At 59.6% G+C, this 23231-nt stretch overlaps 1 protein-coding gene and 1 long non-coding RNA gene across 2 annotated transcripts; both read left to right on the top strand.

The window, feature by feature from the left end:
- Nucleotides 1-7074: 7074 nt before the first annotated feature.
- Nucleotides 7075-9062, top strand: LOC114883609. Its single transcript, XR_003790629.1, has 3 exons — nucleotides 7075-7589; nucleotides 7726-7881; nucleotides 8824-9062. It is a non-coding gene; the product is annotated as an uncharacterized LOC114883609 (long non-coding RNA).
- Nucleotides 9063-10396: 1334 nt separating this feature from the next.
- On the top strand, nucleotides 10397-18444 carry LOC114884512. Its single transcript, XM_029203501.1, has 6 exons — nucleotides 10397-10410; nucleotides 10728-10793; nucleotides 11448-11614; nucleotides 12299-12378; nucleotides 12717-12835; nucleotides 13766-18444. The coding sequence occupies exons 1-6, from the start codon at nucleotides 10397-10399 to the stop codon at nucleotides 14667-14669; spliced, it is 1350 nt and encodes a 449-aa protein (XP_029059334.1). The 3' UTR covers nucleotides 14670-18444.
- The last annotated feature ends 4787 nt before the right edge of the window (nucleotides 18445-23231 follow it).

Genomic DNA, 23231 nt, shown 5'->3' with positions numbered 1-23231 from the left:
TGCCCACCCTCCCTGGAGGTTCAGGAAAGGGACCCTCCCCAGTGTGTTTCCCTGCAGGCCCAGTGCTGAGGCTGAGCGAGGGCTCAGCCGCCCCTTTTCGTGGTTTCTGCAGGTCTGCTGTCCAACATCTGGCAGAAGTCCCTGAGCTTTCTGGAGTCCCTGAAGGTGTGTCACCTTTAGGCCCCTTCCGTTTGGGGGTTGGCTGAGCGGTAGAGGCCCCAGGCAGGGAACTATAGAAATTAGAAGGAGGGAGGAGAGCCTGGAGAGGGAGAAAACCCTGGGACCGGCCCAGCCGAGGGGCTAGGCTGCAGGCAGGGGAGCAAGGTGGTGGGCTGGACGGAGTGGTCCTTCCGGGGGACCCTCCAAAAAGGCTCCTGTTCTTGGAGGTGGCACCGCCTGCCCTCTGAGCTGAGGACTTGCCAGGGAGCCACGGAGGGCAGCAGGCGGGGGGGGGGGGCCCGGGGAGCCCTGAGGCTGGGTCCTCCCCGCAGCTGGGCGAGCGGAAGCAGGAACAGACGCTGGCCCTTCTGCGGCAGGAGGCGGAGCTGGAGGTCTGGGAGACGCAGAGGCCCTGGGGGAGCTGCTCTTGAGACATGGGCTGGAAGTCAGCCGGCCAACCCTTCCGGGGCTGCCACAGGCTGGCCCCACTCCCTGCCAAGGGGCAGCACTGCCCCTGCTGCCCGGCCAAGCCTGTGGAAGGCTGGCAGAAAGCACGGGTCAGGGTGGGGAGGGTGTGCCGAGGAGGGCAGAGCACAGCTGCCCGCAGAGGCTGGAGGATGCCCATTTTACAGCAGAAACAGGACTTATTTCCACCAGTGTCCTGGGGACCCCTGGCTGGGGTGACAGACGACAGCCTGGGCCTCCCACCTGCCCGTGTCCTGGGCTTGTGGGCACCTGAGCTTCGGGCTCTCCATTGAGCTCAGGAGCTGAGGTGTGAGGGTCCCGGGGGGTCTGCCCCAGAAGGGAAGGGGCCGCATCTCCGAGCCCACCTCTGCCCAACCCCCCGGCCCAGCGGTGCCCCGTGAAGGGGAAGATGGTACCCAGCCCCGGCGAGGACAGGATGTGTGTGATCTAGCTGCATGTGACAACCCTTCTGGGAAGTGACTCTTCCTCTAGGTCATTGGTCCAGGGACTGACTGTTCATGGGATGTACTCACAGTGCATTTAGGGAGGCCTTCCCAGGAGAGCAGCCAAACCCCAGGCACCATGTGCGTGCTTGTGCACGCGCGTGTGTGTGCACATGTCTGTGTGTGCACACCTGGCCCCGTTTCCCTTTCTTCCTTCCCCTTGTGCCTGTTTTCAGCTTCCTACCTGCTGAGTAATTGTGGCCACAGCAGCGGAATGCAGAGCTGTGGTTTCCTTCCCAGGTGTCCATGAAGCCGCACTGCACCCCCCTGTGTCCCATCCCCCAGGTGGTGCTCCAGGCCTGGCCGTGCTCCCTCTTCTGGGCAGCTGCCACCCAACCCCCACCCCTGCCATGTCCAGCCCTCTCTGGGGGGCAGGGAGGGTCTGTTGGACCCCCATGGAGGATGGACAAACGAGGCGTCTGAGGTTGGAGACTTGCCCGGCCTTGGGCGCTTCCCTGGGACCCCACCTGGCCCAGTGCTTGTGAGGCTGCCTGGTCCCCACTCCACAACACACACCATCTTCCTGCCCTCCCAGCGGCTGATGGAGAAACGCTCGACCCAGGCCAGGCTAGGAATGGCCTTGGAGCTGGAGCAGCCACAGGTGTGTGTGGACCTGGAGCTGCAGAGCTCTGGGAGCACCATGACAGCCAGACCCAGGTGTGGCCCCCTCCCAGCGTAGAGTGGGGGCCGGGTGGGGTCCCAGACAGGCAGTGTGAGCCGCAGTGGCCGCGCCCTCTCCGAGTCCCGAGGAAGGAAAGAGTTGGGCGGAAGAGTCAGCTCAGGCAGGTGAGAGTCTTCAGAGCCAGCCACGCAGCAGCCGGTACAGCACACTCCCCGCGTGGCCCCCGAGGGGGCGGCTGGGTCAGGCACCCAACAGAGACGCCCAGTGATGGGGCGACCTGCCCACGGCCACGTGGGGAGCGTGGACCTGGGGTTTGAAACTAAGTGTGTCTCATGCCAGAACCGTGTGGTTGACCATCGGGCAGCACTGCCTCCTGCTCGTAAGGGCAAGCACGGGCCACCATCCCCACCCACCCAAACCTGGGGACAGTGAGCCTGGATGACAGCGAGAAAGCTTTCGGTTAGACATGCAGTGAAACAGCGCAACAGTGGGGCCGTGGCCGAGTAAGGAAGAGTGCGGGTGGGTCGTCTGCCCTGCTCTGGGCAGACCTGCAGGGTGGCCTTCACCATCTCCCCCAAGTCCTGCTTACAGCCTGTCCCTGCTCCTTGGGGAACAGGCGACCCCACACTCTACCCAGGTTTGCAAAAACGCCCACCTCCGTCCCTCTGTCCCTCTGAGAGGTTTTCCCTGAGGCCTCTCAAGTGCTGGCCCCATGAACATCCTGCTCAACTCCCCTTACTGCATTGTGTGTTGGCAAATAGGGGTCCCTTATATGCAGGTTGTAGGGACAGCGCAGCACAACCTCTGGGAGTTTGAGCCCTGGCTGAGCCGGTGGGGGCAGACGATGTGAGCACACCCCCAGCCGGACACGTCACTTCCCCGTGAGGCTTTGCTCCTGCACCTGACTTCCAGTTTCATTTCCTCGTGGTCGTATGAGCCTAAATATGTTGGGACGTGGGTCTGTCTTGGTGGAAGTTCCACGTGCTCTCGAAAAGAAACTCTGGTGTTAGGCACGTCACCATTTAGGAGTGTCTGCGCTCTTGGGGAACTGATTCCCTTAAAATTCTCTCCTTATGGAATAACCCTCTCTGTCCCCAGTGACCCGCTCTGCTCTGCAGCCTGCTGTGTCTGCTACTGACCCAGCCACTGCGTCTTCCCCATAACGAGCGCTGGCTGGTCTGTCCTTTCTATCCTTCCACTTTTTGCTGAGCTGTGGTTTTGTGTCTCAGGTGTGTTTCCTGGAGGCAGCACCTAGCTGGATCTTGGTATTTATTTGTCTTATCCAGTCCGGCAACCTCCGCCTCTAAACTGGAACGCGTGGCTATTTCCGTTTAACAGAATTACCAGTATCGTTAGGCTCTGAGTCTATCATCTTGCTATTTTCTTTTGTCTCAACTGTCCTTTTTATTTCCCCTCTTCTGCCTTCTTTTGGATTAAACAAGGTTTTTTTGGCTTGTTTTTATGATTCCATTTTCTCTCTGCTGATGGCTTATGAGCTATAACTTACCTTACTGGTTGCATTAGGATTAACAGTGGCACCTGGGGTCCACCTTCACGTGACATTCCACCAGCTCACCTAGTGTAGGAGGCCCTTACAGCCCTCCATTTTTTTCTGGACTTTAGGCTATTGTGGTCATGCATTTTACTTTATTTTATAATTGCACAATACATTGTTATTGTTTTAAACACTCAGCAAGCTTTTAAAATTTATATATCAGTATATTTATCTATATGTATATATACACACGTATGTATATGCATATGTGTATGTATGTGTATATGTGTGTGCATATATATATATATATATATATATATATATATATTTTTTTTTTTTTCCATTTCTGGTGCTCTTCATTCCTTGCGGTCGCCCAGATTTTCACCTCTGGCCTCATTTTCCTTCTGCCTGAAGGACCTCCTTTAACATTTCAGGGAGTGCTGGTCTGCTGGAGACAAATTCTTTTGTTACCAAGTCCAAGCTCATACTGCTCACCCCTCAAAAGTCAATACTCGAGAGACAAGTGTTGGTAGAAAGGAAAGGTTGTTTTAGCCCAAAGGCTAGCAACTGGGGGGAGAAGGCAGACTCATGTCCAAAGGCCAACCCCCCCCATTGCCTATCAAGGGGAAAGAGCTTTTTTTTTTTTTTTGGCCACACTGCATGGCATGTGGATCTTACCCAGACCAGGATTGAACACCGTTCCCCCTGCAGTAGGAGTGCAGAGTCTTAACCACTAGACCGCCAGGGAAATCCCTAAGGGCAAGAGCTTATAAAGGGGGCTTTCAGGGGTGGGTGGAGGGAGGGGCTGCGCACAGGGCAGCACAGTCCGCTCCGATAACCATCGTGAAATTAGTCGCGTGGCGGTCTGGTCAGCATCCTCTTGATTGCTTTTTTTTTTTTTTTTTTTTTTTCCGGGCTGGGTTGGGTCCTCGTTCCTCACCCCGCGCCCTCTCTTAGTTGCGGCAAGCGGAGGCCACTCTGCTGTGGCGCGTGGGCCTCTCACTGCGGTGGCTTCTCTTGTTGTGGAGCACGGGCTCTAAGCGCAGGCTCAGTAGTTGTGGCGCACGGGCCCAGCTGCTCCATGGCATGTGGGATCCTCCCAGACCAGGGCAGATTCTCAACCACTGCGCCACCAGGGAAGCCCTTGACTGCTTTAGGTACAGTCAGCCTTCAGTTCCAGGGTCGGTTTGTTCCCATTTCCTCGAGGCCAGTTCTCAGAACTGCGGCAGCTTACGTCATGGCTACAGCCTGGTCATCATGTAGGTAACTTCTTCCACCCGGCGGGGGTTTCAGTATCTACAAGACAGCTCACAGGATACGGCTCAGAATATTATCCATAGTCCCTGAGGAGGAACTAAAGGTCCTCGACTTTGTTTAATGACTAAACTATGATTATTTTGTCCTGTTTGACTACTTTCCTTTGCTTCCACGTTTTCTCACTTCTCTGATTAAATTTATTTGACAAAAGTTTTTCTACAGACAAAAGGCAGGCCAAGGACATGGCGGGGAAGGACCATAGGGTCCTGCTCTGTTTCACGGCCTCTTGAAGATTTGGCGTGAAGGTTATGTGTGTGTGGAGGGTGGTGGGCATTAGGCAGCCCAGACATCCTAGCTCTGTGAGGTCCTCTTGTAAAAAAAGGCCCCTGGAGCCCCTACGTGACCCGACCATGCCTGCTTTCTGTCCTCAGAGCCTGTGCAGGAACGGAAACCAGACCAGACCCCCTCCCAGCTGCCCCTGGCCAGGCTCTACCCTTGGGACAACCCCATCCTCCAGGTACAGGAGAGGTCCCTGGGGGAGGGGCACGCAAGTGGGACCCAGTGGTGTCACTGGTACTGGGTATCAGACCCAGTCCTCCCTCAGCTGCCTGGGGCCATCAGGTGTTGAGACCGACCTCTCCTAGAGCCTGCACCCAGGGGCCTCCACTGCAGGTCCTGGGCTGTGGGAGGCTCTCCCTGCCGTGGGTACCACCCACCCTTCCAACTGACATCTGCTCAAGCCCCTTCCTCACGCCTGTGGTGGCAGGTGACGGGGAGGCATTTCAACAGGTGTTTCGGGCTGGGCTGGCCGGGACAGTGCTGGTGGCACATTTCAGGGAGGGTGGCCCAGCCTTTCCTGACCCTTCTAGAGCACAAACAAGAGCCTGGCTTGGGCGCAGGGCCAAGACGATGCGAACCCCGCCCTGCCTTCGGGAGCCAGCAGTCGGGAGGCGGGGTGGTACCCTGCCCCGGGAAGGGGGGCGTGACATGGCGAAGAATGAGGCAGCCAGTCCGGGAAGGCTCCCTGGAGGCGGCAGCCTCTTCCCTGGGCTGCGTGCTGCTCCCACTCGGTGAGGCTGGTCTCCAAGCGGCCTGCAATCTCAGAGGTGGTGACACAGCCCGGTCGTCTGCCCCACCGTAGTGGAGCCAGACGAGGCCTCAGAGCGTGGCGCCCGCACAGTTCAGCCACTGCACGCTCCAGATGCTGGAGCAGAGCCTGCGGAAAGGGCAGCTGCGCGCGCAGCAGCAGGCTGCGCTGCTGCGCCTGCGCGAGAAAGCTCTCGAAGAGAAGACGCGCGCAGAGCTGGCCTGGCTGGAGCATCGGCACCCAGAGGGTGAGCGCATGCGCGCCGCGCCGGCCCCGCCCGCGATCCTTGCCGCGGTCCTCGGGGCTAAGGGCTGCTGCGTATGAAAGTTAGATAAGACGGGAAGTACTGAAAAGTGAATACAGAGACAGTAAAACCACCCATAGTCCCACGTCTCTGAGATAATCTCTGCTCATTTTCCAGTCTGTCTTGAGAGCTCTTGTTGATGCAAATGCACGCATGTCTATTTAAACAGCATTGGGAATAGTCGCACATATTGTTTGTAACTTGAGTTTTCGTAGAGACAACAAAATCGCCCTAGCCAGCCCCTATAGCTGGACCTCCGGGGGTGTCTCCAACTTTGTGTCGTGAGATATGACCATCCCAGAGGCGATTTCCTTAAGGTAAATTCCTGGAAGTGGAATTATCGTCAGTGAGAAAGCATTTTTTAAAGCTTCTTGATATTCCCGTATTGGTCTCCGAATACGTCCTTCCAGTTAAGATCACCGGCGGTTTACGATCATGCCAGGCTGTGGGTCTTCTATTCCATGATGGCTGCCCCCTCCATCCCCAAAGAGCCCTCTGGCTGGGCGGGGGCACCAGGGTGGGAGGCGCTGCCCTCCCTCTATCAGGTCTAAAGGTGGTTGTGAGGGGTGGGAAGTCTGACAGCCTGGGCTGCCCACGCACGGCCGCCTCCTCCCAGTGCCCTGCTGTGGGAAGAGGGCGTGCCAGGTCCACCTGGACCGCCAGACCTCGCCAGGCCTGCGGTTTTCACACCTGCTTGCTGGGCCCAAGGTCAGCAGTCAGTCCATCTCCTGTCCCAGGTATCTGAATAGCACCAGCAGCTATGCAGCGCCGGTGGCCTCGGCACAGAAGCAGCAGCAGGCCCTCAGCAACCTTGAGCAGGAGCTGGTGAGGGCTGGATCCACCCGGGCCAATACCGAGGGGGGTCCCGCTGCCCTACTGGGGCTGCGAACATGAGCACAGCGGCTGGGCCTGTCCAGGCCTCATTATGGGAAATCTACAGCAGTGTGTGTTTCGTGGGGCTGCGGGAGGGGCTGGGTGTGCCTGACCTCAGAGGGGATTCCCAGCTGCTCTGAGCCCAGTTTCCTTTCCTTTTGGTCTCCTGACACTGTGTGGGGTGGAGGCTGGTGGCCATGCTCTTTATACAGATGAGGAAACTGGGGCTGGGGCTGGCCTTGCTTGGGGACCCTCAGCTGGGAAGTGAGGGGTGGTGGTGGACTTGACCTCCATCCTAGATAACTTGTGTGGACCGGGGAGGTGGGGAGGCAGGCGTGGGGCGTTCCAGGCAGGGGGGACAATGGGAGAAGGGCAGCGAACTGCAAAGAGGGCTCGGAAGGGGTCCAATTATCAAGTGAGGCGGTGATCCTGGGGTCCTGTGTTGCAGGAGGAGACACTGGTGGACTCTGGGTCTGGGCCCCTGACCACTGGGGCAAGGGACCCAGCCCTGCTGAGCCTCAGTTTCATCCTCTGACCTGTGACGGCTGTCACCTCCCACGGGGGGCGTGCTCCTGGCAGGGAGGTTCTGCCGAGAGGTGTGCCGTCAGAGACACAGCAGGGGCGAGTCAGGGACGGTTCAGCAAAGGGACAGAGCCCAGCACCTGGCGAGGGAGGGCTGTAGGGGTTAGGGCAAGGGTGCAGCCAGCCTGTGCCAGCCTCGCTTGCGGGCGCCCGGGGAACGCCCGCCTTCCCTCCTGCCAGAGTCTCCTGTTGGCCAAATCTAAGAGAGGGCCAAAGTGCGTGGGGCCTCCTGGCTGAGCAGGGTGAGAAGGACAGGGGCATCTGGAGGGGCACAGGGAGGGTCCCCGCACAGCGCCAGAGCCGGGCTTTCCCCCCCGACACTCCTCGCTGCCCAGCATGTGTTGGGCCGGGGGGTCATGCTGCCATTTTCTCCTCCAGCTGGTTCAGAGGGAGATCCGGTACCTGCGGAGCATCCACCTGTTCTCCCCCCAAGAGAGGAAGCTTCTCCTGCAGCATCAGAAGGACATCCTCTCCTTGCAGAGGTCCACGGCCCTCTTGCGGCAGGAGTTTCGGGCCCGGAGCAGGCTGCCTCAGGTGGGTGCTCTCACCTGGCCTGGCGGCTCGGCCTCTGGCCAGGAAACGCTTGTCACCCGGCTGCTTTGTGGGAATGTGCGAGTCCCTTGTAAAAACATCTGTGACCCAGGGTGGAAAGGGACTCTGGAGGGGTCAGGTGGAGGGCGGGACGGGCGGCAAAGTGGGTTTCCTGAACTAGGCGGCCCTGGCCGGGCCCTGGAGGAGGAACCAGACCCCCAGTGGCTGGAAGGTGCTCCAGGCCTGGAGGTGGGGGGCCCGGGGGGAAGGGGGTGTGAGGCTGGAGTGGGGGCGGGGCCAGGGCTTTACTCAGCACCTGGGGGTTGGTGGTGGAGGAGGGGGCCGAGGCAGGAGAGAGCATGGCCTGGGCTCCTCGGAGAGGCCAGCCCCTTGGGAGCCCTGAGCCGTGAGGGCGCCCTGGTTCCCGCTCCCCATTCCTGCCGCTGTCGCGGGAAGGAGGCGCCTGTCCCCAAGCTGAGCGTCCCTCCTGTAAGTTAGGGATGCCGACGGTCTCGCCTGGCGAGGGGAGGCTGGAGTGGACTGGGTTCTGTGAAGCAGCTGGGGTAGGTTAGCAGTTGCGCTGTTAACCTGCACGGATGTGACCGCCAGACCCAGGTGCTGCCTGCCCCAGGACAGCCTGCAGGAGGGGGCCCAGGGCCACCGGATTCCACAGCCCCTCTTCTGGTTCCAGCTCAGGGACCTGGGCGTCCTCAGGCAAGGACCCCCCGGCTCTGGGCCTCGTGTCTGCACCTGCCGTGGACCGTTAGCGACAGGGTGTGGGGCTCCTACGAGTCAAGGACCCCCTGTCGCAGCCTGGTGCCCACTCTCGCGAGTGCGCTGTCCACCGTGCCGCCGGCCGCCCTGCCGCGCCTGCTGCCCGTGCAGCCTGCCTCCCGCTTTTCCTAAGAGGAGATGGGCCAGCTCGCTCTGTGCTGTTTCTCATAGAGTTCCAGCCGCGAAGTCAAGGCCACTCGGGAGGAGGGCCCTGGGACAAGCCAGCAGCTGGAGGGGCCCGCCCAGGCCTCCTCGCGCCCCCCCGCGCACCTCGACACCACACAGGCCTGGCAGCCAGTGCCCCCGGAGGAGCCCCGAGAACCCACAAGTCCCGCGGTGAGTGGTCGGGGGAGCCCTGGTCCTGGTGCTCGCCGTTAAAAGCCTTTCCTGTGCTGCGTGGCCACTGTGTCACGGCCGCTGGGCCCTGCGCACCTGGCCCGGCCTAGGGGAGGAGGGGCGGGGGCGCTGGGGGCACCGGGGGGGCCCGGCTCTGCTGGCCGGCCCACAGGGCTGTGGGCAGAGGCCAGAGCGGCCCAGTGGGAGGAGCACAGGCAGATTCTGGCACAGTCCCAGCTGTGCCGCTGGCCCAGGTGTGTCCTCCCCTCTCTGAGCCCGTTTCCTCAGCTGCTGAATGGGGCCAGGGGTGCCACCATCCCTGGGCTGCTGTAGGGCACAGTGAGACAGAGCAGATAGACCGGCCTGGCTGGAGGACAGAGGGTGTTGCATGTGTGGCCACCCAGCTGCTGGGCACCCCCCCTTCAGGACTGGCGTGGGCTGCTCTCCCAGCCGGGACGGCTTGGCCTTCTCCCGCAGGCCTGGCCTCGGGGCTACTGGCCCCGGATTGCAGCAGAAGAGCCTCTCCTGGCAGATGAGAGGGGCCCAGCCCAGGCTCAGTCATCTGGGGCAAGGGCCGGGGGCCCTGGTGTGGGCAGAAGCGGAGCTGCTTTTGTCATCGAGAGTTTACTGATGACCCCGCACCGGCACCACCCCCTTCCCTTCCATCTTAATTAAAATGGCCCTGGGAGGCCCTTTTTCCTCCTAGCAAGCTTCGAAGTCCCCCAGGGCTGGCCGCCTGCCAGACTGTAATCTGAGCACTGCCCACCCCGAAGCGACAACCTGGGGGTGAGGACGCAGAAGGCGGCCCCTATCCTGGAAAGGGACTCGGCCCCCAAGAGTGGCTTCGCAGGGACCCCACCAGCCCTTGGAGGCACGACTGCTGTCCAGCGGCCCCCTTCCAACACAGGGGGTCCATTTTCATGCCTCCCCCAAGAAAGGGGGTCATTGCCCACTCAGCCCCCGGCCCGAGCGCCACTGTGCCGCCCTCTGAGAGCGCTTCCATGCACTGATGTATAACTCACGTCGCTATTGATCGCCCACCCCAGGAATCTCTGAAAGGCTTCCCTGGACTGACTGGACCCTCTTGGTACCCGAGAGTTTGTTTGTAGCACTGGGCGGGTAGGGCCACTCGCCCCGAGGCTGGTGGGCCTGGACCCGCGGTCAAGGTCGTGGGGTACCTGGCTCCTATGCTCTTCTCATCACACCAGTGATGCAAGTCAGAAAGGAGAGAAGAACTGTGTATTTACCGAGAGGCTTCAGAGCACCTGGAACCCACCACGAGAGGGTGACTTTATGTTCCCGGGAGGTCCTGTGACACGGAGGAACAAGGGACGGGTGTACTGCGTTCTTTCGTTCCTTCAAGAGAAGCTCAGTGGAGCTCCGAGTGGGTCGGGGCCAGGGTGCATCCATGAACCAGTGCTTGTGAGGCCCCTCCCCTCCCCAGCCCCCCAGGATGCCCTGAGCTCCCGGCCTGAGACCCCGTGTGTGTGCGGGGAGGGTTGGGGGAGGGGTGATAAGCCTTTAAGAGGGCAGGGGGCAGGGCCTCTCATTCCGGTTCTCCTTGGCCTGGTTCTGGGCCCGGGCACAGCCCCTTCCCTTCCTCTGCATCCTTGCTCCGGGGCACCAGGCGGGCCCGGGTGAGGCCCTGCATCTGGACACACTGGTGCTGACAGGTGCCCGCCAGGTCCTGCCCCAGAGAGGTTGGAGCTCTGGCCCCTGAGCCGTCTCCTCCTTCAAAGGCCCGAGACACGGCTTCTCAACTCTGAGATGGCCCTCAGCCCGCACTCCCCTGTCCACACCCTGACGTGAGTGTGAATCCCAGGGGGGACGCTCAGGGCCACCCTGGGGAGAGCAGCAAGCTGTGTCCAGTTGCGGCATGTGCCTGGGGAGAAAGGGAACAGAAGGAACGCCGAGCTGCACCTGAGAGAGTGGCAGAATGTTCTAGAACAGGCCTCCCTGGGGGCATGACCTTAACTCCAGGAGGAATCAGGAGACCCGGCAGCCCTGCTCCCCAGCCCCCTCCTTGAGGCTGTGACGGGGCGGTTTCTTGCTGCCCGTCCATGTGCCCAGGGCTCAGGTGGGACGAGCAGGCACACGCGGTGCCGGCCCTTGGGCCAGCGGTCGGGCTCCACGCAGAAGTCCTACGGGGGCAGGCGTCTGCCCTGCCCTGTGCTGGGGCACAGACGGAGTCTCCCTCCCACCACGCCCCATGGCATGCCCGCGTCTCGACACCCCAGCAGTGACCCCATTTGGGGGTGTGGGCCCTGCTTGGGAAGTGGCCGGGCAGGGAGGGGCCAGGAACCGTCTTCCTTCGCCCCTGTGCGGCCTCCGACCGCAGCTGTCCCCTGGATGTGACGTGTTGTTCCACTTGTGGAACGTTCTGGTCAGGGCTGGTCACCTGGGGGTGGGGGCAGTGCAGCCTGGGTGGGCAGTTACCACCTCCCTGCACTGCCTTGCAGCCTACTCACCAAGCAGGAGGACAGGACACCACCCGCCTGGGTAGCTTCAGCTGGGGATGGTCACCTGCAGCCTCCGAGACTGGCGTGGGGAGAGGACACACCCGTGGCCAGCGGCAGGCCTGACGCTGGAGGCCAGCTGGCGGAGAGCCACGGCCACATGGGCCAAGGTAACCAGCAGGGCAGAAGCAGTGGCGGCCCCTCGGTGGGGCCCCGGCAGCTCGCGGCAGCATCAGGCTCGAGGTCAGACACACCTGTGTCCTGGTGGGCCTGGCCCGAGCTGTGTGATGGGGGCGACCCCGGCCTCGCTGTCCCTGTGTCTGAGCGCACAGGGCCCTGCAGGAAGGCCACCCGAGCACACCTCGGCCAACGTTTTCAGACAGTGGGGGCGGGCCGGGGGCGGGTGAGGCCACCCATACCGGGTACTACTGCTCCCTCCCAGGGGCTGCGACTGCTCGGAACAGCCGGCCGGGCTGTGGACTATTGTCAGGCTGGTCCCCTGGCCCACAGACCTGCCCAAGAACACACCAGAAAAACTAACATGAAGAGGGCCCTACACTTTAAATGATGTTTCTAAAGCTTTTCCTGGGTCCTCACATCCGTAACTATCCAACAAGTGGGTAATTTTAAGAGCAGGTAACCACGTATTTTTCTGTCCTCATTCTAACCAAATACAAGCAGGTGTTGTGGCTGTTTTGAACTTTAAGGCTATTTTCCCGTGGCTTCAGAATTCCGGGACCCCCTGTCCTCTGCGTCCTGCGTCTGTCGGCGCTGACAGCCTCTGTGCCTCCTAGGAGACCCCCAGACCAAGCCCAGCCCCCAGCCAGCAGGGTAGAAGACCTCGGCTCCGACAGGAAGCCGAGCATCAAACTTCCAGGGCCGGAGCCGACGCTCACCAAGCGCAGGGGGTCCCCTCAGCCCCCGGGAAGCCAGTGTGAGTCTAGGTTTGGCCCTGCGCTCACCGCAGGCTGGTGGGGGCCTGGCCTTGCTCTGTGGGGCCCTCCCGTGTGCCTCTGGGGTGGGGGGGGCGTGTTGTCGCCTCGTCCATCAGGTGAAAGTGTTGACCCATTCCAGCTGGATCTGTCCGTTGAGGGGTCTTTGGAGCTCACCGGGAGGAGCGGTGTCTGATGAGTGGGGGTCTCCATGGCCCTCTTTGGGGGACGGCCTGTGTTCCTTACTGTGGCCACAAGAGCACGGGGCTCTGTCCACAGCTAAGGGACACGGACTGATGTCCAGCAAGGTGGCCACACCCTGCCCACGGCATTTCTCCAGTGTTTCCAGCAGGTGGTTGAAGGCAGCAGGAGCCGAGCTGAGTCGGAACTGGGGCTGGGCTTTGCCAGCAGCCCCGTGGAGGAGCCCGTCGCCATGGAAAGCTGCTCAGGGGAGCAGAGGTGGGAGGCCTGGTGGGCTGCTCGGGCTGGTGGGGCCCTGGGGCCTGGAGACGGTTTGGCCAGAACATCCTGCCCTCTTGCTGAGAGACCCTCACTCCCTGCCGGTGCCCCTTGTGCTGGGCCAGGCCCACCGTGCACCCCAGCCCACGCCCACGTCCTCTTGAATCTGATCGCCCCCCTTTGGAAACAAAGATGCCACCTGATGAATCGGCCCAAGATCCTGGGCGGGGCCAGCATGAGGGGTCCCTCCAGGGAGCACTGCCTCTGAGCCTCTCAGATGGTGACTCCTCAGCTACCTGACCCAGTGCGGACTGAGGCCAGAGCCCCCCCTGAAGGCAGGTCCCACTCAGGGAGCCCTGGCCTCTGACGGTCACCTCCCTCTGGGGGCAGACGGCTGGCAGGCAGGTTTTTCAAGCACCTGCGGTAGCTGAAGGGCCCCTGCGGAGGCTCTGGGCCCCGGGGAGGAGGCTGGAAGACGGGGCTCCCTCCAGGGGACCCCCCAGGATGTCCTGATGTGCTTGCAAGGTAGAGACCAGTTGGCAGGAGAAACCCCGTGCCCCTTCCTCCCGCTAGAAAGCTGCCCAGCTGCCCGCCTCTCCAGGTGACGCCCCTGCCTCCTGCATGAGGACCAGTCCGCACGTAAGGGGACCAGCTTCTCAGTCAGAGCCAGCCTGCTCCTACAGCCCCTGCCTCCCTACTGTTTGGACACCCTGCCTCTGCCGGGGGGTCCAGCTTCTCAGTCAGAGCCAGCCTGCTCCTACAGCCCCTGCCTCCCCACTGTTTGGACACCCTGCCTCTGCCGGGGGGTTTCTGGCTTTGATCCTCTGGTCCAGGGGCTGTGAGGTGTGGGGCCTGCGCTTCCCTGTGCTGGGGGGATGTCCTCAGCGTGAAAGGTGGTGACATCATCCCTAAACTCTCCTCTCTCTGCAGCAGCTGTGGCAGCCGAGGTGGTGGCACCCCCCGCCCAGCGCGAGGGCATCCCCTGGCCCAGCTCAGGGAGCCCTTGGACCTGGGCTCCAAGTCTGAGTCTGCTCCCAGCACTTGCTCGGGGTCTTCGGCACGGTCCCCCACCCCCCGTTCAGGGAGCGTCCCATCCTGTCCCTCCCTCCAGGAGTCTCAGGAAGCATCTGCCATCCTGGTCCAGCTTTCCGAGAGCTCCGTCTCCTTGTCGGATGGGGAAGCCAGGAACACCCCAGGCGCAGACCTCAGCCAGTCTGGGGGGCTGTCTGCTGGAGGCTCCCGGGGGTCCCACTGGGGCGGAGGGCCGGAGCCAGCAGCAGGGCTCCCCAACACCCTGTCTCCACGGTCGGGCTCAGAGCTGTCAGAGGCATCCAGCGAGGTCTGGGACCGGGAGGGCCTGAGGGAGCCTGGTGCTGGTGCTGGACTAGCCCCAGCATGCTGCTTGCCCACAGGGGGCTCATCCCACCTGGAACACGCTGGGGGCCCCCTGTCCTGCTTCGCTTCTTGGGCCCAGGGGAGGGGCAGGAAGATTCTGGAACCAGTGGGAGCCCGACTAGTGGATCAAACACAGGAAAAACCAAAGGGAGGTCCCCAGAGTCTGCTGACACAACAATCCCACCCCAAACCTCTTCCTCTGGTGACTTACACTTGTCCCTTTCCTTTCCTTCGGGGACCTCGGCCTCTGAAGGGGCAGAGTTCGGCCAAAGAGGAGAGACGGGGCCTCCACAGGCCTCAGCTGGCTGCCCAGAGGGGCCCTGGGGTGCCCGCCCGAGTCCATCCACTGACGGGAAACCCCTACAGGCCTCATCTGAGCCTGAGGTCCCGGGGAGCCCACGGGCTCCTCCTGGGGCCCCTGGTGGGCCGGCAGCCCTGACAGCCGAGAGCCAGGCACCTGGGTGTGGGGAGAGCAGAGCCCCCTCTGTCCTGGAGGAAGCCTGCCCTCCCTTGAGCAGAGGCGTCTTGACTGAGATCCTGTCCCCTGTCCATGAGGTGCTGTCCTACGGCAGTGCCGACCTCCCGTCCTCCACGCACTGGGACCCCCACCTCCCTCCTCCGCTTCCCATCCTCCCAGCAGACAGTGAGGCCAACCCTGCCAGTGCCCACTCAGAAGACTTCCCTTCCCCGCCGGAAGATGCCAAGTGTCCTGGGGGCTCGTGGGGCACCCCAGGGGAAGACACCTTTATCATCACGGGAGAGCTGTCCTCCTTGTCTGAGGAGGGCCTGCCTGAGCCACTGTCCCTGGGGCCCTAGGAGTCGGGGTTCTGTCTGGAGGTTGCCGGACAGGGCAGAAACCTTGGGGACAAGTTGGGTGAATCCAGTTCTGCTGGGAGGGACCGGGCCATGGGTGGCTGGTGGTCTGAACCGCTCAGCTGGCTAGGGTCTCCCTTGTGTGGGAGCACAGGTGATGCCCCAGGGGGGGCTCCCAAGGCTGTCAGCACAGCCTCCAACCCTATCCAGAGCTGGGGACGTTCTGGCCGCTGGGGACCCAGGTCTGTCCGGCTCTGGGCGGGGGGACCCAGCTCTGGGTTTGGGCTCAGGCCCCCGCGCCGACCTCCCAGGTGTGGAGAGAGCCAAGGTGGTGGATCTGGTCTCCACCCAGCTCACCAGAAGGATCCTGTGCGACACGCTGGCCGAGCTCTCAGAGGCGAAGGGGCCAGCGGGTGGCAGCTGTGTCGCCTGGGCTCACACAGAGGCCACTGGGCAGTCGTGGGGAGACAGGACTTCTGAGAAGATGGGGGGGTGCTCAGGTGACACAGATGTCTGTGATGTTGTTGTGATTGCGTGTGTGCACGTGTGAGCATTGGGGGTCGGGGGGGCTTTAGGAAGCCTGGACTTGCCCTGGGCAGGGCCACCATGCAGAGCAGTCACCTGATAGAGGGCCATCGACTGGACATTGACTCTGACCCAGAGAGATTAAGGTAAAAGGATGTGCAGGTGCGTCCTGAGCTGGTTGGCCAAGAAAGGCCCAGAGGTCACGGCCCTGAGGGAGACGGTCCCAAGGAGCCGGGCAAGGAGCAGCTCCCACGGACTCACTTGGAGGCCACGTGCCAGGACAGGGTGCCGTGGGCCTCAGCAAAGGCCAGGAGAGAGGCTTTGGTGGGTCGGGGAGGCCAGGCGCTGAGTCTGGGGTCACGCCTGTGCTGACGCGCGCCTCAGCTCTGCCTCATTGGGAAACCATCCATGGAGACGTTTGCTTGCTTCTGATGTACGAAGGCCAAGGGCCTGGTGCCGCCGTGGTGTCCAGTCAATGACTTGGGGCTGGGAGATCAGTGTGTGTCCCCTGCGTGCAGATCAGAGGAGGTGGCAGTTCAGGGGCAGAAGGTCACTTCACCTGTGGCCAGCCAACCCTCCGGCCCGTCCTCCGGGGGTGGGAGTGGGCCCTGGCCTCCCCGAGGGTGCTCGGGATGCCTCGTGGAAGATACAAGAGTCCGTTGCCCGGCTGGCCATCGAATGAGCCCTCAGCGACGCAGCGAGGCCCCGGAGGGTTCCAAGGGCTTCGGCATGTGGGCCCCTGCGCGAGGTGCTCCTACAGGGACGTCCCTCGGGCCACATGGGCCTCCAGGTGTCCCCTGACAAGAGTGCCTGCCTCTCTCAGCACGAGACTCAGGCAGGCGTCCGGGAAGTTAATGTTGATTCAAGCATAAGGATGATTTCCTGTGGGAAGGAAGTGGGGAGAGGCTGAGCTGGGAGGACAAGGCGAGACCGCTGGGTGCAAGCCCTCGGGGACGGGGGCCTCAGTAGGCTGGGCAGGGTGGCTCTGGGACTGGCTCAGTGTAAGGACCAGGGCAGCTGACCTTCACGGGCTGAAGGACAGGCCACCGCAGCACCGACCTCTACCCACAGCAGCCATCCCACAAGCTGCTGATGGGCTCTGAGGGGTCCCAGCAGCCAGCCCACCCCTCACCCAGAGCAGCCCTGCAGAAGCACAGGCGCCAGGGCACAGACTCGGACAGTGGCCGGCCCTGGTATCCTGTCTGCCAGCTCCCTGAGTGTTGTCTGCGGCCACAGTGGGGGCCTGTGCCGCGCCTTCCCCAGGATGAGCAGAAAGCTGGATAGCGTGTGTGTTGGTTCTAACGTGAGAGCACATCTGAGCTTGTGCTCCAGGGAACTCACTAGAAACCAGTGCAGTATCTTCTCAACATACTTGTCCTGATGGGGGTCTCTCATTTCAGTATTTTCAGTATTTTTGACCTGGATTGTCTGTGCACTTGGAAAAGTGGCTTTTCAATGAGCCTAACAACAGTCAGTTCTTTTATAAAGGAAGCAGCTTTCAGATGTGCTGCTAACTTCTGATGTGGTTAGGATTTCTTGAGATGGGGCTCACTTATACTGTGCTTGGATCTCTTGAAAGTTACTTCCAACGTCCTACAGCAATCTCTCTGCCTGTCTGTCATCTATATCAACGATCACTCATCTATCATCTATTTAGTTATCTATCATCTATCATTTATATCATCTATCAGTCGTCTACCTATATCAACTATATCATCCATCCATCCTCCATCTACAATTCTCAAATTGGAAAATACCTGCTTGCCGGGGAATCAAGCAAACGGTGTGTTGGCTTAAAATGTCCTGCTGTTGATCCAGCTTCAGGAGAGGGAGTCATTCACTTAACTACATTTATGGACCCTGGGGAGACCCAGACTTTCATACGCTTGTAGTTTGGAGTGGGCGGCATCTCCAAAGCTGGTCTGGCAAAGCTCCCAGGGGCTGCCTCTCAGATCCCATAGAATACTGCAGGGTCCCTGTGTGAAGGCAGGAGCCCCCACAGCCCTTCACCAGGCTCCAGCCTCTGGGGCCGACTCTCAGATCTGGGTGGACCAGCTCACCAGCCCAGCCTCCGTCATACCTCCAACTCGCCGAGAACAGGGTCACGGTCCCGGGAAGCACCAGCTACGAGAGTTCATGCAGATTTCCCCCCCGATATTCCCAAGCCCACCTTAGAGCACAGAAGAAGTTTGGGTCCATGGGGCAAAATGTGTGTTCATTCTCCAAGTACACAATTTCAAAACAAATTTTGAACTACAGCTTTCTTATTGATTTCCTATTAGTTTTCTGACAAATTAGGCTGTAATTTTTTATTTTTTTCTATTCATTGCTGACCCTTTTGGCTTTACGAGGCCGTGTGAGACGAATTATGTATTTTACACACACACGTCTGGCAGGGTCATAAATCTCCCACATCGAAACCCTGCAGATTTGCCTCAAATTTGATAGTCTCGGGTCTGGTCGCTATGGGCTGGGGCTGATGGCTCTGCATGATGTGTGGCCACGCCTGCAGCTGGACAGAGGGCCTCCCGGGGTGCCCAGCAGGCTGTTGTGCCCCTGGAGTCATTTTTCAGCCCGTGGCCCCTCGCCCTTGAAGGGAGTCTGGTCAAGGGGGACTCATGAAAACCCTGGCCTCGCCTTCCTGTGACAGCTGGATCCAGGGAGCATGGGGCTGTGAAATGACTGGCCAGAGGAGGAAGTACATCCACCGAAGGTGTTGGATGCATTTAATCTCAGCCGACGTCACGTGTGCGGAGCTGAGGGCTGTGGCACTCAAATATATTGACCTGGGGCAAGACTTCAATTTCAAGATTACTCTCTCCAAGGTCTCACCTTGGCTCCAATCCCTGTAACCTCTTGGGCCAATAAATCTTGATACCAGCCTCCAGAGAAGTCATTATCTTTCATAGGAAATGATTATTTCTCCGTTAAACCCCTCATGGAATTTTCCTGGGATCTGTCTCCTTCAGCTTCCCCACTCAGCTGTTCCCTCCTGCCTAAAATGCCCCAAACTCACCTCCAGCGCTTTAAACCCCAAATCATCAGACGAGCTTTACGAGTCCTTTTGATGCTTTGCCCTGCGCAGCCATAACAGCCTCTCTACGACATACAGATGAAGGCCACGGGAGCGGTTGGGGGCGATGGCCGCACACCTGCAGCAACACGCCGCATCCTTTGGGATGGTGCCTTCCCGTGCCCGGGGCGTCTGGCTCCCACCGGGCAGGAGGCGAGCACACTGGCCTTCCAGAGGGAGCTGGGGCCCCGGGGTCAGGTTGGCCTGCAGCTGGGGGACGAGGCTCTCGGTCGAGTGCTCGACAAGCGGTCAGGGAGTCCCATCCCACGCTCGCTGGCTTCCCTTCAGCCCCGAGCTCCCAGCGGGGCTGCAAGTCCCATATTTGTCCCCCGTCCCTTGTCTTATCCGCCCACCCTATGCCATCCATCAAATGCCAAGCTGCTCCTCTGCATTTGTCCCCCAACCAGTGTCCCCTTTGCCCCAAGCGAAGTCTCCTCTCTGACACCCTGTGAACACAGCTGGGAGCAAGGGTGGTGTTTGCAAAACTTGACCGCAGGCTGAGGGGGAAGGGCAGGATCTCACACACACACAGATGCCCTGCACCCCTGGCCCTCCTTTGGGAGCTCCCTGCGCCCCACCCCTGCCTGCTGCTCACCTGTAGGGACCTTTGCAGCGGCCGTGTCCATCCACGTGGTAATGTGGGCATTTAATTATGCTGGGAGCCCACGTCCTAAGTCCAGCTCTACCTCTTCCTGGGGGTGTGGCAGGGACACCCGCCCCCAATGCCTCCATGACTATGTCACTGCCCTCTCTACCGTGTCATTGTGAGGACACAGAGGAAAGTCTGTCCCCGCCAGGCTCCATCCCCGGCACGTGGCAAGCACTCAGGAATAATCCTCCTTGTAAGTCTTCCGGAGAACGGTTGGTGTCCTTAACCAGCTGAGCCCGACACCAAACGCCGGCTGAAGGGGTGTGGAAGGCGGCACCCGCTCCGGGGCCGGGGCTGCAGGTGGAGTTTGTCTGCCCACTTCTTCCCTCTCCCTCGTGCAGACTTCCCCCATCTGGGGGGGGGGGGCGCTCAGAGAAGGGACAGCTGGCCCTGCCCTCCAGGGCTTATGTCCATTCAGCCGGACACTAGCTGGCATGACCAGGATAATGAGCAGGGAGGAGACTCAGGGCTGGGAAGGGGGTTCTGCCTTTGTCACCGGCGTCAGAACGGGCTGGCCCTCCAGGTGTTGGGGGCACCCGGGTTTTAGAGTCCCTCTGCCACATACGTTCCAGGCATCCTTAACCACGGCACTTGGCTCTCGGAGCCTCAGTTTTCCCCTCTGTAAAACAGGAATACCAATATCTCATTTCATCAGCTCTAAGATGCAAAACTTCCCGACATTTCAATCCCTTTGAACTCAGGGTGCGTCTCACAAATCTGAGAATTGTCTGTGATACGTGCCACCCCACTAGCAGCACATACAATTGCTGGGGTGGCTCTCCAGCAGGGAGGAGGAGCTGACTTGAGGAGCGGCACCAGGCTTCAGCAGGGCAGCAGGGCCTGGCTAATCCTCGTAAGTTTTCACCCTCCTCAGACACAACCCCACCCCCTCGTTTCACGTTTCCGCACTTGGCTGCATTGTATAATCAAAGCATATGCTTTTCCTAAGAACTTGTCACTAAATCAATCGTGTGTTCTAAGGCCAGAGGCCCTTTGGATTTGAGAAACTGTGGCATTGTTTTTAGGGTGCAGCCTCCCAGCGCTGCACTAAAGCAGCACGTAGGCCCACTGGCTGCCCCAGAGAGCAGGGGTCCCAGAGACATCCCCTCCAACCCCCTCAGTGTCTGGAGGGGGACACAAGGCCTAAAGAAAGAGCTGTGGGTGACAGTGGGTCTTGAACCTGGGGAGGGAAGGGGCACAGTCCTTCCAAGTGGCCTTGAGTGTCTCCTAAGGCCTGAATTTTGTTCCCCCCAGAATTCCTATGTTGAAGCCCTAAGCCCCAATGGGATGGTGTTAAGAGGCACCTTTGGGAGGTGACCAGGGTTTGATGAGGTCATGAGGGTGGGGCCCCCACGATGGGGTTAGTGACCTTACGAGAAGAGACCAGAAAGCCCCCTCTCCTCCGTCCACACACAGCACAGAGGAAGGGCCAGGTGACCACAGGCGAGAAGCGGCCGGCCGTCTGCCAGCCAGGAAGTGAGTCCTCACCAGAAACTGACAATGCCTGCACCCTGATCTCGGACATCCAGCCCGTGAGAAATAAATAAGTGTCTTTTGTTTAAGCTGCCTGGTCTGCAGTGTTCTGTTACGGCAGCCTGAGCAGACCAAGACAGTGTTCAAAAGCTAAGACCCTTGGGCTTCCCTGGTGGTGCAGTGGTTAAGAATCCACCTGCCAAAAAAAAAGAATCCACCTGCCAATGCAAGGGACACAGGTTCGAGCCCTGGTCTGGGAAGATCCCACATGCCGTGGAGCAACTAAGCCTGTGAGCCACAACTACTGAGCTGGTGTGCCACAGCTACTGAGCCTGCTCTCTAGAGCCCACAAGCCACAACTACTGAGTCCATGCGCCACAACTACGAAGGCTGCGTTCTCCACAGCAAGAGAAGGCACGACAATGAGGAGCCCCCGCACCGCAGCGGAGTAGCCCCCACTCACCACAACTAGAGAAAGCCTGCACACAGCAACGAAGACCCAACGCAGCCAAAAATAAAAACAAATAAATAAATTAAAAAAAAAAAAAAAAGCTAAACCCCTCCTAGAAGAGTGAAGCAGGTGTGCAGGTGAGGCCTAGACTCCTTCCCGCCAGCCCGGCCTTGACCATCTTTGCCAACTGCATGATCAGATCCTGGTCTGTTTGCTCAACAATCACCATAGGACTTCGTGGCCATCCCTCCCAGCCTGAAGGCAGGGGGTGGGGGTGGTGGTGGTGGTGGTGGTGATGAGCCAACCCCCCAGACCAAATCCACTTGCTGCTCCGTCTTGATCTCCACATGTTCTTCTGCCTTGTACCCCCACCCCCCGCCACTGCTCCTCTGGTCCCCTCCTCTCCTCAGCCCTGCAGCCACAGGCCCAGGGCTCAGCATGTGGCCAGCCCTCTCGCTTCCTCCTGTGGGGACCTCAACCAGCCCCGACTTACCATCTGAGCCCCAGCCTCACGCAGCCAACCAGTAGCCCGACACCAACCGCAGGTGTTGAAAAGGTCTCTGGAATTCAACAGGGCCAGGGCAACTTTGATCTCCACTCTCACCTCTGCACTGCTCTCCCCTCCCCTCCCCTACAGTCTTTCATCTCAGCCAAGGGCAGCTTCGTTCTTCCAGCTGCTCCGACCAAAGCCCGGCAGGCAAATGTGACCTCTTTGTCCCATACCCTGGATTTAATCCACCATGTGTCCTACCTTCTTACATACCCGAAGTCTAATCCTTCTCACCAGCACCACCGCCCACCCCTTGCCTGAGCCCTACTGTGTCTTGGAGGGTGGCGATGGCCCCTCAAGGTTCTCCGGCATCTTCTCTTCCCCTGGTTTGCTGTCCTTCCAACACGCTCGCCGCTTCTGCCTCAGGGCCTTTGCAGTTCCTCTACCTGGGCTGCTTGCCTCTCCTCACCTCCTTCACCCACGGTCTCCTTCTCAGAGAGGCCTTCCTGACCCCCTGTGTGCAACAGCCCCCTCCTCCCGCCCTGCTTTACTGCTTTTTATGGCACTTAACTTCACCTTACTTGTTTATTTGTTTTGGGTCTCTCTCCTGGAACGCAGACCCAGTGGCACTCGGGCTTGGCTTTGTCTCCAGGGCTTGGTGTTGAGCAGAAGCCCAGCAAATGTTAGTGAAGGAAGGCAGGAAGAATGAATGGGGAGGGGGCACAAGTGGCTCTTCCAGGGGCCCTTTGGTTTGGATCATCTTAACCAGGGTTTTCTAACCCTTGTCTGAAACAAAAACAACAAAGCTCTTTTCAGACAAAATCTTACACAGAACCTCACAATGTAAAGAGCAGAGAGAGGATTGCATTGCTATAAATGTAGTTTGTGTTCAGATCATATCATTTACATATTTAACAATCACACATAAGAATGAGGTGGCCTGGAACGTGAGAATTTGACCTTCCAGGCCAACGGATGACGGATGCTGACTCACGTCCGCTCTGTGGTCCACTTCCTTTCTTTTCTGTTTTGGTCACACAGTTCAGAGAAAATCTTGATATGCATAAAACAATTAGGAATAGCATTGAAAAAACAGGTCTGCTGTTATATTGAGCAAACAAGCCGTAGGAATCTTTAGTTCCTAGGTGCGCGGAGAAGTCATCCCCGAACGCTCTAAAATTTACCTCTGTAACACATCTGAGTTTGTGCGGGTGTTTTGTTATATTTTATGAGTTAAAATATCATATTAAAAAGTCAAGGTCAGCGTTGCAGACCCTCTGAAGCCGCAGGTAGGGTTCCCAGAGAAAACACAGGACGCGCAATAAAATGTGAATTTCATTTAAACAGCGGATCGTTTTGAAGTCTAAGTATGTCCCATTAAATTTGCATTTCAGGTATGATACATACTTAGACTTAAAAACAACTCTCGAAAAAAACCCCAAAAACAAAAAACAGCTCTCCGTTTATTTGAAATTCACATTTAACTGAGCGTCCGGTACCTTCACTTGTTAAATCTTGCGACCCCAT

Source organism: Monodon monoceros, unplaced genomic scaffold (genome assembly GCF_005190385.1).
Source record: "Monodon monoceros isolate NGI ecotype Baffin Bay Population unplaced genomic scaffold, NGI_Narwhal_1 Super_Scaffold_5, whole genome shotgun sequence".
Lineage (NCBI taxonomy): Eukaryota > Metazoa > Chordata > Mammalia > Artiodactyla > Monodontidae > Monodon > Monodon monoceros.
The sequence above is the reverse complement of the archived record's forward strand: the minus strand, read 5'-3'. Positions and strand labels throughout refer to the sequence as shown.